The 13,101-nt window shown below is 38.0% G+C and overlaps 1 protein-coding gene across 45 annotated transcripts in view; it reads left to right on the top strand.

The window, feature by feature from the left end:
- LOC139767191 (muscle calcium channel subunit alpha-1-like) overlaps positions 1–13,101 on the top strand; it is a 1,449,841-nt gene that overhangs the window by 1,368,928 nt on the left and 67,812 nt on the right. For 38 of the 45 annotated variants that reach the window (XR_011717010.1, XM_071696301.1, XM_071696297.1 and 35 more), the window contains 2 exons: positions 2,394–2,492; positions 4,574–4,630. Coding sequence is in view for 44 of the 45 variants with exons in the window: in XM_071696301.1 (XP_071552402.1) it covers positions 2,394–2,492; positions 4,574–4,630 (156 nt within the window). In the remaining variant the exon portion in view is untranslated. The remainder of the gene's footprint in view (positions 1–2,393; positions 2,493–4,573; positions 4,631–13,101) is intronic. The other 7 variants (XM_071696290.1, XM_071696274.1, XM_071696303.1 and 4 more) reach the window with 2 other exon arrangements.

The following is a 13,101-nucleotide window of genomic DNA, read 5'->3' as shown; positions in this document are numbered from 1 at the left end:
CGCCTTCCACACATTCTTCAACGCTTCCAGAAACTTCACCCCCTCCCCCACCCTGTGACTTACTTCCGCTTCTATAGTTCCATCTGCTGCCAAGTCCACTCCCAGATATCTAAAACACTTCACTTCTAGCAACTTACCTCCCACACCATATACTCCCACACCCTGTAAGACCTTCCACAAAGCATTTCTATCCACTCTATTCTCCAGATTCATAAATGCTACATACAAATCCATTTGCTTTTCTCAGTATTTCTCACATACATTCTTCAAAGGAAACACCTGATCCACACATCCTCTAACACTTCTGAAACCACACTGTTCTTCTGCAATCTGATGCTCTGTACATGCCTTTACCCTCTCAGTCAATACCCTCCTTTATAATTTCCCAGGAATACTTAACAAACTTTTACCTCTATAATTTGAGCACTCACCCTTATCCCCTTTGCCTTTATACAATGGCACTATGCATGCATTTCGCCAGTCCTCAGGCACCTCACTGTGAACCATACATACACTGAATATCCTTACCAGCCAGTCAACAACACAGTCACCCCCCTTTTTTGATAAATTCCACTGCAATACCATCTGAACCCATTGCCTTGCCTGCAAGCATTCATCTTCCGCAAAGCTTTCACTACCTCTTCTCTGTTTACCCCAATCTCCCTGACCCTCTCACTTCACACACCACCTCGACCAAAACACCCTATATCTGCCACTCACTCATCAAAAACATTCAGCAAACTTTCTAAATACTCACTCCATCTCCTTCACAATTCACCACTAGTTATTACCTCCCCATTAGCCCCTTTCACTGATGGAACGTTCCCATTTGTTCTCTTGTCTTATGCACTTTATTTACCTCCTTCCAAAACTCTTTTTATTCTCCCCAAAATTCAATGATACTCTCTCACCCCAACTAGAGACTGGTCCCACTAAAAAGTTTGATTTGTGAGGTTCTAGAAAAGATAATTAGATCATTACTTTAAGTAATTGAAAGGACACAAATACATGTTTCTTCAAAAACCATGTGATTTTTGTGCTGCCCTAAACTTCACATTTACTGTATGTCAACTCTAGGTAGAAATTAACAACAGCTCTAGTTTAAAATTAACAGCTGTAGCAAAGCACATTTGATCTCATTCAAACTTTTTGAAAATGCTCATCTCACTGATCTATATCTTTGGTTGAAGGAACCAAACCATTCATTGATACATGTACTGTACTTTGGAAAACCATGTCAGATTCCAACAAATTTAGGTAGAAAACTCATATCTTAGTTCCTTACCTTGACTGATGGAGCTAAATCATGCAAATGCATGTATTTCCATACATTTGTTCCCTGCTGAGGTTTCAGATAATTGTGTTTCATAGAATTTGTTGAATTTTTATCATACACTGTGATATTCCTCATTTATCACTTCTCACTTTGAGTTCTGTATGTTCTTCCATGACTTTATCATCTGTAGCATAACTAGGTTATGCTTGATTTTCATGGGACTTTTTGAACTTATTTGTTTTGTCATTCCTTGGCTCATGTTTGAAGATAGATTTCACTTGTACATCCTTATATCCATCCCAGCATGTGTCCTAAAGTTTAATTTCTTATTACTAGCATTTCAAAATCACTCATATTTGCATCAAATATGGTGAAATTGCACATATCATTGATGCTATGCCAATTCTGACCTGAAGCTAAATCAGGCATCCATTCATCTCTTCCTGCTGTACATATGAACAGAGCTTAAATTTCTGATATCTCTACCTCGTACATCTTGAACAACTAGTTGATTTAGCTGATGTTTACTGTGGTAGAGGTTTAGAATGTATATAATGTATTCTTTGGAAGTTTCTTTAAATATTGTAAATATGATTGAGGTTATATTCTGATGGCAGGAATTTCAAGAATGATTACTAACTCTGTAAACATCCCTTCCCAAAGCTTTGTTTAAAAAGGAATGTAATTAACAAATTTTTCAAGCTCCAAAACTCCTGCTCGTGGTTAACTCTTTATGTGAGGATCCAGGATTCCTTTAGTTTTCTTCTTTTATGCATTGCCAAGACATCTAGGCTGCTATGCATTGCACTTGAAGTGGATGTAAATGATGAAAAGTGTTCTTATTACCTTCATTATTATGATCTTATTGTCTTACTATTTTCAGTCATTAGTGTTCCAGCAGTAAACTTTTTAATGCTACAAGGAACATATTTCATGTAAGATTATGACATAGACAAAACCCATGAAATTCCCTGGATCCATCACTGTTGTCACTGTTTGAAAAACGCCATTCTGAGTTGCCTCAGATCTTTTGTACCCCTCTCAATCCCTGCTACACATTAACTGTTAGGAAAAGTCCCATCACATTAACAGTAACCTCCCGGTGGTGGTTTTCTAGCGTAACCACTCCTTGTTCGGCTCGGTCTGGTCATCTATGAGAGTCAAAGGCCTACAGCGAACACGATCCCTCCGAGTCAACTCTGGACAACATGCTAAAGTAAGCACTACATGCAGCTCATCCTGAATTCCTGCACAAAACTTGATGGAAAACATTTTTATGAATTTTAGTTTATGCCATATATTGTGCATTATCTGAGGAGCCAGACAAAAGAAATTATGCAGTTGATTTTATCTTGTAATCTGCAGGAATTCAGTTGTCTTTCCAAAACTGTGATGGTAATTAGCAGTTTGAGTCAAAGAATGATTTCATCATAAACTTTCATTTGAATGATTCTGTTCCATAAAAGCTGAATTTTCAAGGTATTTACCTGATTCCATCACAGTACTGTATGATATTCTACAGTATTAACTGCTCAAAGTTATGTAATTTCCGATATTACCCCTGAGGTGGGAACTGCCATGAATATCAAATGAGAGACAGCTTTGACTAGCTTCAGTGTAGTGAGTAGTATTTGTGCCCAAGATATCTTTAATCTTTGAAATCACCTACAAATATTTCTCCTCACTGATGTTTGTACTTATTATTTTTCCATACTGTAATTATAATCTGTAAGTTTATAAGTAGCTTTACTGACCAGGAGTCCTGTAGTATGTCTTAGCCGTACAGTAGGTGATCTTAAAGGTTAAGAAGGATTTTGCAGTTAAAACATGCATGAAGTTTGTTGCTCACTTGTTGATAGCTGAAGTTTGGATCTAACATTAATGGTCTCTGATGCCATCCATGTAATTGGTATAGTCATATGTTTGTCAGTAGTAAATGAACATTTCTTAAAATAGGTTATTTAGTGTGAATAATGTTAGTTTCTCTGTATACTTCATACATAGTTGATTATATTCTTCTGTGTGGATTTTCCTCTTGTAGAAAAGGTTTCTTGACTTTACAGTTCTCAACTTACTAGTTGTTGTAACCATTTATAGTTTCATGTAGATATACTTCACTTAGCCTGTAGTCAACTATTCAGCTATTAGTATGAATAAATGTGTGTTTTGATTAGCTTTTCTGGATGTTCAGGTTAAATGTACTTATTTTTATACACTATACTACTGTCATGAGATCGACATATCAAAGATGAGGCCCATTATACCTCTACACTATAGCTGGTATATCAAGCCAGTGGTGATATGTTGTGTACCAGGTGAGAAATATCTGATAGACTTAATGTAATGTACAGAGAATGTCATGATAATGTGAAAATAGATTATAGTTTATGAGAGCTGTAAGATCTGTTATGCGCATAGTGTTAAAAAAGGATTTTCCCTTTTTTTTACCTAATTATGCAGTAGGAAATGGCATGTGATATGTCATTACAGCAGTTTCACATTGCTGGCTTTTACTTAGAGGATATAGGTAAATGGATGAGATATAATATTTGATAAGTAGGTACATCTAGCAGAATGCTTAGATACTTGTTTTTGGATATATTTTTTTTCTAATATTATGGAGGACTTTTTACAAAGATTTTTATAAATGGTGAAAAACTAGGTTTGTGCAATTTCAAGTAATCAGTTTCAGGCTCTGAAGTTTATCAATACTCTTCATGGCTAATCATTAATTTGGCATACCAGTTATGTGGTGGTTGTATAGTGGGTCTAAAATTCTTTATCAACTTCTGTCACCTTTTTGATATAGATTTGAGTGAGTTCTTGCATATGATATAGCAGTGTGATTATTTACTTTTTTCAGTGCTTCATCTTTGTTCTTGTCATTTTCAGGAAGTGATATAAAAACATCCAAAATTTAATCTTTTCCATATCTTTTGTAAATGTTAGAATTGATGCTCATTTCTACTTGTTATTATATGATTTCATATTATACATCATTTCTTGTAAATAAACAAATCTCTCCTTTTTCTCTTACATGTATTTACGTACAAGTCTGACATGTTTGATTTATGAGCATACACATATCTCTATAGGATATCATGCAAGAACATGTACAAAAAAGACTCACAGACCTGAATACACAGACCTACACAGTCATAATCATACTTGTAAATACATAGAAAGACTAATGTGAGAATAATAAGTTTTCACACAACAGAACCTAGAGAGCATCCACCTTACCATATACCTCCCTCTGTCTTAAGACACCATAATTACTGTATGATCCTTTTACAGGCGGGTAATATCTTGCATCCTGTTATTCTCAAGGTCAACAGCCAGATCATGAATATGGTGAGAGTGAAGGATAATGGAAAAGTGTAGAGAGAATGATACTTGAAATAAAATTTCCTAGAATGAGTTTTGATGGGAGACTTTGTTCTTACAAAACGTTGAAAGTATTTTTTACCATTTTTGTATATCAGTTTCATAGCATATAAGGAAATTTCTTTGCTGCCATTAAATATGGGGCATAACTCATGCCCTCAAGACGCATTCTGGGATAGATGATGTGCCATTCCACTAACATCAACCTGATATTTTTAAACCATTTACTGAAAAAAGCTACAGTTTATGTTAACAGCAGTTAACAGATTTGTGTGATTATTTAAGTCTGAAGAAGAGAATGTGCTTATTTGTAGTCAACCCCATATTTGTTTGATAATTCAAAATCAGTGATAGATTTGTGTTTTTCTTCAAACTGTTTGAAAAGGTAGATTAACACTTGTTAATATTTATTTTTAGAGAGCAAATACCTTGAAAGCTTAGAGAAACAGTGCTTCCTTTACATAATTCTTTCAAGCATTTAATTTGAATTTTGCATAGTTAGTTATAAATTGCTGTATACAATTGATTTTCATAAACTTTATGATCCTTTTACATTACTTTGATAAGAGTATAGTGAAAGTCCAATTATTCTATCCTGTTGGGACCTGTACCTTGTTGGATGACTGGAAAAGTCAAGATACTTGGACATTTTCAATGATACTGTATTAAAGAAATAAAGCTGGAAGAGTATAGTAATTATGCAAATACTTTATTGTGTATACACTCACAAAAAAAAAAATCTGAACTTCCTCATTAGGTCTTGAATATAGGTGAACCTGAAAGTGGAGCTTTCATTAAAGTTTCCTCATCTGTGTCAAGCCCATGGCTGAGTCAAGTCATAAGCTTACCTTTTCCAGTGTGTTTTAGAACATTAATTTTCAGTGGAATTCTTAATACCCATGATTTTGCACTTGTTAATGTGGTTGAACTATTTTAAGCCAATGCTGAAAAGGGGTGTCATTTTAACTAGTAAAGTCCACTTCCAGTGTGAACAGCCAGTAAGAAACACAGACTCCAACAGTTTACATAAGAATAGATACTTAAAGAGCAGTGCCTCCAGCAGCTAACTCATAGAAGACTGTGTAACTCTTCTTGATGAGTCTAAATATTGCATAACAAGACAATTTAAGTATGATCACTAGTTATCAGACTTGGACAAATCCTAATGGACATTAAGAGTAACTGAAACCTAGAAGTCATGTAATTGGATTTTTTCTATATTCTAGCAGTGTCTTTATAGATTTGAGAAATATGAAAGTTTTGATTTGGAATATGTATGTGTGAGATTGTTATATGTTTAGTGCAGGGAGAAAGTTTCACACTTGTGTTGAACCACCTCTTAACTTAGTTGAGTTATTTGTTGTTATAGTACCTCTTAGTATGGGACAGAGAGGGAGTTTTACATTCATGGGGCCCCAGCTCTTTAACTTTCTCCCAGATCAAACATCTATAACCTTTTGTATACTGCCAGCACTCACCTTTTCATCTCTGAGTTTATCTCAGTCATCTACCACCCTGATATTAAAAGTTTTTTTTTTTATCATTTCTAACATACTTCATACTTATCTCCTTTTTGTAACCTGTGGTGCACCTCACAAAAAAATTTTTGTTAACCTCATCACACTAATGCAGGAACCTCATGTCTGTAATCAGGTCATCCTTTACTTATCTCTTATCCATTGTGAACAAATTTACTGCCCTCAGCCTCAATGTAGCTCAGCTCTCATTTCAGGTACCAATAGCTTGTTAAATATTTTCTTATACGTTTACTTGAAAGCATTTTCTATATTTGCCAGAAGACAGTTTGTCTTTTTAACTTCAATTAATGTGGAATGTTGGTGATAGGTTAAGGATGATGTCACTTCCTAAGTCATTCTCACATGTAGAACCATAAAGCTTATTTCCTGCTTGATGGAGGCTTCTTTGTCCCATCTTCATTTCTTCACATTTGCTTGGATTTGATATCATCAGCCATGCATCAGGCAGGGTTGAGAAGATATGGAGGAAGTGAAGTGTTTTAGATACATGAGAGTGGACATAGCAGCAAATGGAACCATGGAAGTGGAGTGAGTAATATGATGGGTAAGGGACCAATTGTTATGGGAGCATTGAAGAATGTGTGGAAAGAGAGGCTGCCATTTGGGTAGGCAAAGTTGAATATGTTTTAATGCATACCAGTGCCATCAATGTCGTATGGATGCAAGGCTTGAGCTGTAGATGAGGATGTATAGAGGAGGGTTGATGTGTAGGAAATCAAATACTTGAGGACAATATGTGGTGTGAGGTGGTTTGATCAAGTAAGTAATAAAAGGGTAAGAGAGAGATGTGGTAATAAGAAGAATGTGGTTGAGAGAGCTGGAGAGCATGTGCTGAAATGGTTAGGATATATGGTGAAGATGAGTGAAGAGAGGTTGATAAAGAGGATATATATGTCAGAAGTGGAGAGAACGAGAAGGGGGAGACCAAATTTTGAGATGGAAAGATGGAGTGAAAAAGATTTTGAGTTCTTGGGACCTGAACATGCCGGAGGAATGAGTGGCATGCACAAGATAGAGCAAATTAGAATGATATGGTGTACAAAGATTGATCTGCTGTCATTGGACTAAACCAAACCAGGGCAGGTGAAGCACCCAATAGAAACCATGGAATGGTCTGTGGACACTGGTTGTGGATTGGGAGCTGTGATTTCAGTGCATTGCCATGACAGCTAAAGGATAAATGTGAGTGAATGCGGCCTTTGTTCATCTGTTCCTGTCACTATCTCACTACTTTGGGACATTATGAAACAAGTATGAAGAAAAACTTGTATCAGTCCAATTCTCAAGTCTCTTTAGGTCCCTTTGTAGTTTTTCTTTTTTCCATGTTGGAGGCTTCAGTCACTGACAAAAGTCCACATCAAGGCCAGGCCTTAGTTGAAATATATAGAGGTTAATGAACAGGAAAAAAGAAGAGAAAAAGGAAAGTATTCATGAATTTCGGAGAAAGTGAAAAACCTGTTTTCTTGAAAAGTTCGAGGTCATAGTTATTGGGAAAAACATGAGAGGGTTGAGAGTTCCAAAGCTTTAAGGTATAGGGAGAAAAACTTGTCAAAATAGCCCACCCTTGACTTGCCAATGGCCACACAGGAATCATGTGATGCAGCAGCTTGCCAAGTATTGCGTGGTCTTGTAAATGTTTGGAACACATGAGCTGCTAGCTCTCATGTTACCGTCTGGTCTTTCTTTTTAAATAATTTCCCATAACACCGAACATTGTTTTCTGGTGGTTTCATTTTCATCTCTACCTCTAGTCTTTTCCTTGTGGATCTTGTTATGACTGACTGGTTTTGATGCATTTGCTTATTTGGGACCATACCAGACTGTAGTCCAGTTTAAGATCAGAACTTTCGTACAATAGTTGGCTTTATTAGTGTTTATTGACAGGCTTGTCCTTTAAGGCCCCTGTTTCTTTTCCTTTCTTCTCTCAGACAGTTAAAGGTCTTACAATGCTCCCTCAAATTAATGCTAGTAACAGGAATGAAGTTTACAAACAACGTATAATCTTTTTCTTGAGGAGAATTTAAATCTTTGACACTGACATTGTTGCCTTTTAGTTACACTAAAACTTTCCTCCCTATAATCAAGTCAGAACTGCACTTTTATACAGTAAAACTTATATATGTATATATATATATATATATATATATATATATATATATATATATATATATATATATATATATATATATTTATTTATATTTTTTATTATACTTTGTCGCTGTCTCCCGCGTTTGCGAGGTAGCGCAAGGAAACAGACGAAAGAAATGGCCCAACCCCCCCCATACACATGTATATACATACGTCCACACACGCAAATATACATACCTACACAGCTTTCCATGCCTTGATTCAATCCACTGACAGCACGTCAACCCCGGTATACCACATCGCTCCAATTCACTCTATTCCTTGCCCTCCTCTCACCCTCCTGCATGTTCAGGCCCCGATCACACAAAATCTTTTTCACTCCATCTTTCCACCTCCAATTTGGTCTCCCTCTTCTCCTTGTTCCCTCCACCTCCGACACATATATCCTCTTGGTCAATCTTTCCTCACTCATCCTCTCCATGTGCCCAAACCACTTCAAAACACCCTCTTCTGCTCTCTCAACCACGCTCTTTTTATTTCCACACATCTCTCTTACCCTTACGTTACTCACTCGATCAAACCACCTCACACCACACATTGTCCTCAAACATCTCATTTCCAGCACATCCATCCTCCTGCGCACAACTCTATCCATAGCCCACGCCTCGCAACCATACAACATTGTTGGAACCACTATTCCTTCAAACATACCCATTTTTGCTTTCCGAGATAATGTTCTTGACTTCCACACATTCTTCAAGGCCCCCAGAATTTTCGCCCCCTCCCCCACCCTATGATCCACTTCCGCTTCCATGGTTCCATCCGCTGCCAGATCCACTCCCAGATATCTAAAACACTTCACTTCCTCCAGTTTTTCTCCATTCAAACTCACCTCCCAATTGACTTGACCCTCAACCCTACTGTACCTAATTACCTTGCTCTTATTCACATTTACTCTTAACTTTCTTCTTCCACACACTTTACCAAACTCAGTCACCAGCTTCTGCAGTTTCTCACATGAATCAGCCACCAGCGCTGTATCATCAGCGAACAACAACTGACTCACTTCCCAAGCTCTCTCATCCCCAACAGACTTCATACTTGCCCCTCTTTCCAAAACTCTTGCATTTACCTCCCTAACAACCCCATCCATAAACAAATTAAACAACCATGGAGACATCACACACCCCTGCCGCAAACCTATATTCACTGAGAACCAATCACTTTCCTCTCTTCCTACACGTACACATGCCTTACATCCTCGATAAAAACTTTTCACTGCTTCCAACAACTTTCCTCCCACACCATATATTCTTAATACCTTCCACAGAGCATCTCTATCAACTCTATCATATGCCTTCTCCAGATCCATAAATGCTACATACAAATCCATTTGCTTTTCTAAGTATTTCTTACATACATTCTTCAAAGCAAACACCTGATCCACACATCCTCTACCACTTCTGAAACCACACTCCTCATCCCCAATCTGATGCTCTGTACATGCCTTCACCCTCTCAATCAATACCCTCCCATATAATTTACCAGGAATACTCAACAAACTTATACCTCTGTAATTTGAGCACTCACTCTTATCCCCTTTGCCTTTGTACAATGGCACTATGCACGCATTCCGCCAATCCTCAGGCACCTCACCATGAGTCATACATACATTAAATAACCTTACCAACCAGTCAACAATACAGTCACCCCCTTTTTTAATAAATTCCACTGCAATACCATCCAAACCTGCTGCCTTGCCGGCTTTCATCTTCCGCAAAGCTTTCACTACCTCTTCTCTGTTTACCAAATCATTTTCCCTAACCCTCTCACTTTGCACACCACCTCGACCAAAACACCCTATATCTGCCACTCTGTCATCAAACACATTCAACAAACCTTCAAAATACTCACTCCATCTCCTTCTCACATCACCACTACTTGTTATCACCTCCCCATTTGCGCCCTTCACTGAAGTTCCCATTTGCTCCCTTGTCTTACGCACTTTATTTACCTTCTTCCAAAACATCTTTTTATTCTCCCTAAAATTTAATGATACTCTCTCACCCCAACTCTCATTTGCCCTTTTTTTCACCTCTTGCATATATATATATATATATATATATATATATATATATATATATATATTATGTATAAAAGTTTTTATCGAGGATGTAAGGCATGTGTACGTGTAGGAAGAGAGGAAAGTGATTGGTTCTCAGTGAATGTAGGTTTGCGGCAGGGGTGTGTGATGTCTCTATGGTTGTTTAATTTGTTTATGGATGGGGTTGTTAGGGAGGTGAATGCAAGAGTTTTGGAAAGAGGGGCAAGTATGAAGTCTGTTGGGGATGAGAGAGCGTGGGAAGTGAGTCAGTTGTTGTTCGCTGATGATACAGCGCTGGTGGCTGATTCATGTGAGAAACTGCAGAAGCTGGTGACTGAGTTTGGTAAAGTGTGTGAAAGAAGAAAGTTAAGAGTAAATGTGAATAAGAGCAAGGTAATTAGGTACAGTAGGGTTGAGGGTCAAGTCAATTGGGAGGTAAGTTTGAATGGAGAAAAACTGGAGGAAGTAAAGTCTTTTAGATATCAGGGAGTGGATCTGGCAGCGGATGGAACCATGGAAGCGGAAGTGGATCATAGGGTGGGGGAGGGGGCGAAAATCCTGGGAGCCTTGAAGAATGTGTGGAAGTCGAGAACATTATCTTGGAAAGCAAAAATGGGTATGTTTGAAGGAATAGTGGTTCCAACAATGTTGTATGGTTGCGAGGCGTGGGCTATGGATAGAGTTGTGCGCAGGAGGATGGATGTGCTGGAAATGAGATGTTTGAGGACATTGTGTGGTGTGAGGTGGTTTGATCGAGTAAGTAACGTAAGGGTAAGAGAGATGTGTGGAAATAAAAAGAGCGTGGTTGAGAGAGCAGAAGAGGGTGTTTTGAAATGGTTTGGGCACATGGAGAGAATGAGTGAGGAAAGATTGACCAAGAGGATATATGTGTCGGAGGTGGAGGGAACGAGGAGAAGTGGGAGACCAAATTGGAGGTGGAAAGATGGAGTGAAAAAGATTTTGTGTGATCGGGGCCTGAACATGCAGGGGGGTGAAAGGAGGGCAAGGAATAGAGTGAATTGGATCGATGTGGTATACCGGGGTTGACGTGCTGTCAGTGGATTGAATCAGGGCATGTGAAGCGTCTGGGGTAAACCATGGAAAGCTGTGTAGGTATATATATTTGCGTGTGTGGATGTATGTATATACATGTGTATGGGGGTGGGTTGGGCCATTTCTTTCGTCTGTTTCCTTGCGCTACCTCGCAAACCCGGAAGACAGCAACAAAGAAAAAAAAAAAAATATATATATATATATATATATATATATATATATATATATATATATTTTTTTTTTTTTATTTATTTATTATACTTTGTCACTGTCTCCTGCGTTAGCGAGATACCGCAAGGAAACAGACGAAAGAATAGCCCAACCCACCCACATACACATGTATATACATACATGTACACAAGCACATATACATACCTATACATCTCAACGTATACATACATGTGTACTTACACAGACATATACATATATACACATGTACATAATTCATACTGTCTGCCCTTTATTCATCTCTAATCGTCACCCCGCCACACATGAAATGACAACCCGCCTCCCCCAGCATGTGTGTGAGGTAGTACTAGGAAAAGACAACAAAGGCTACATTCGTTCACACTCAGTCTCTAGCTGTCACGTATAATGCGCCGAAACCACAGCTCCCTTTCCACATCCAGGCCCCACAAAACTTTCCATGGTTTACCCCAGACACTTCACGTGCCCTGGTTCAATTCATTGACAGCACGTCGACCCCGGTATACCACATCATTCCAGTTCACTCTATTCCTTGCACGCCTTTCACCCTCCTGCATGTTCAGGCCCTGATCACTCAAAATCTTTTTCACCCCATCTTTCCACCTCCAATTTGGTCTCCCACGTCTCCTCGTTCCCTTCACCTCTGAAACATGTATCCTCTTTGTCAATCTTTCCCCACTCATTCTCTCCATGCGACCAAACCATTTCAAAACACCCTCCTCTGCTCTCTCAACCATTTTTTTTTTTTCCAAAAGAAGGAACAGAGAAGGGGGCCAGGTGAGGATATTCCCTCAAAGGCCCAGTTCTCTGTTCTTAACACTACCTCGCTAATGTGGGAAATGGCAAATAGTTTGACAGAAAAAGAAAGAAATATATATATATATATATATATATATATATATATATATATATATATATATATATATATATATTCCTATTCCTATGAGTCTACGGGGAAAATGAAACACGAAAAGTTCCCAAGTGCACTTTCGTGTAATAATCACATCATCAGGGGAGACACAAGAGAGGAATATAACAGTCAGTTGATATACATCGAAGAGACGAAGCTAGGACGCCATTTGGTAAACATGTGATTGTCCAATCACATGTTTACCAAATGGCGTCCTAGCTTTGTCTCTTCGATTTATATCAACTGACTGTTATATTCCTCTCTTGTGTCTCCCCGATGATGAGATTATTACACGAAAGTGCACTTGGGAACTTTTCATGTTTCATTTTCCCCGTGGACTCATAGGAATATCTTGATCATGCGCAAAATTGTGATCCTTTCCAACAATATATATATATATATATATATATATATATATATATATATATATATATATCTTTTTTTTCTTTTAAACTATTTGCCATTTCCCGCGTTAGCGAGGTAGCGTTAAGAACAGAGGACTGGGCCTTTTTTGAAATATCCTCACCTGGCCCCGTCT

This window comes from Panulirus ornatus, chromosome 59, assembly GCF_036320965.1.
Source record: "Panulirus ornatus isolate Po-2019 chromosome 59, ASM3632096v1, whole genome shotgun sequence".
NCBI lineage: Eukaryota > Metazoa > Arthropoda > Malacostraca > Decapoda > Palinuridae > Panulirus > Panulirus ornatus.
Note: the sequence above shows the minus strand (reverse complement) of the source record. Positions and strands in the feature narration are given on the sequence as shown.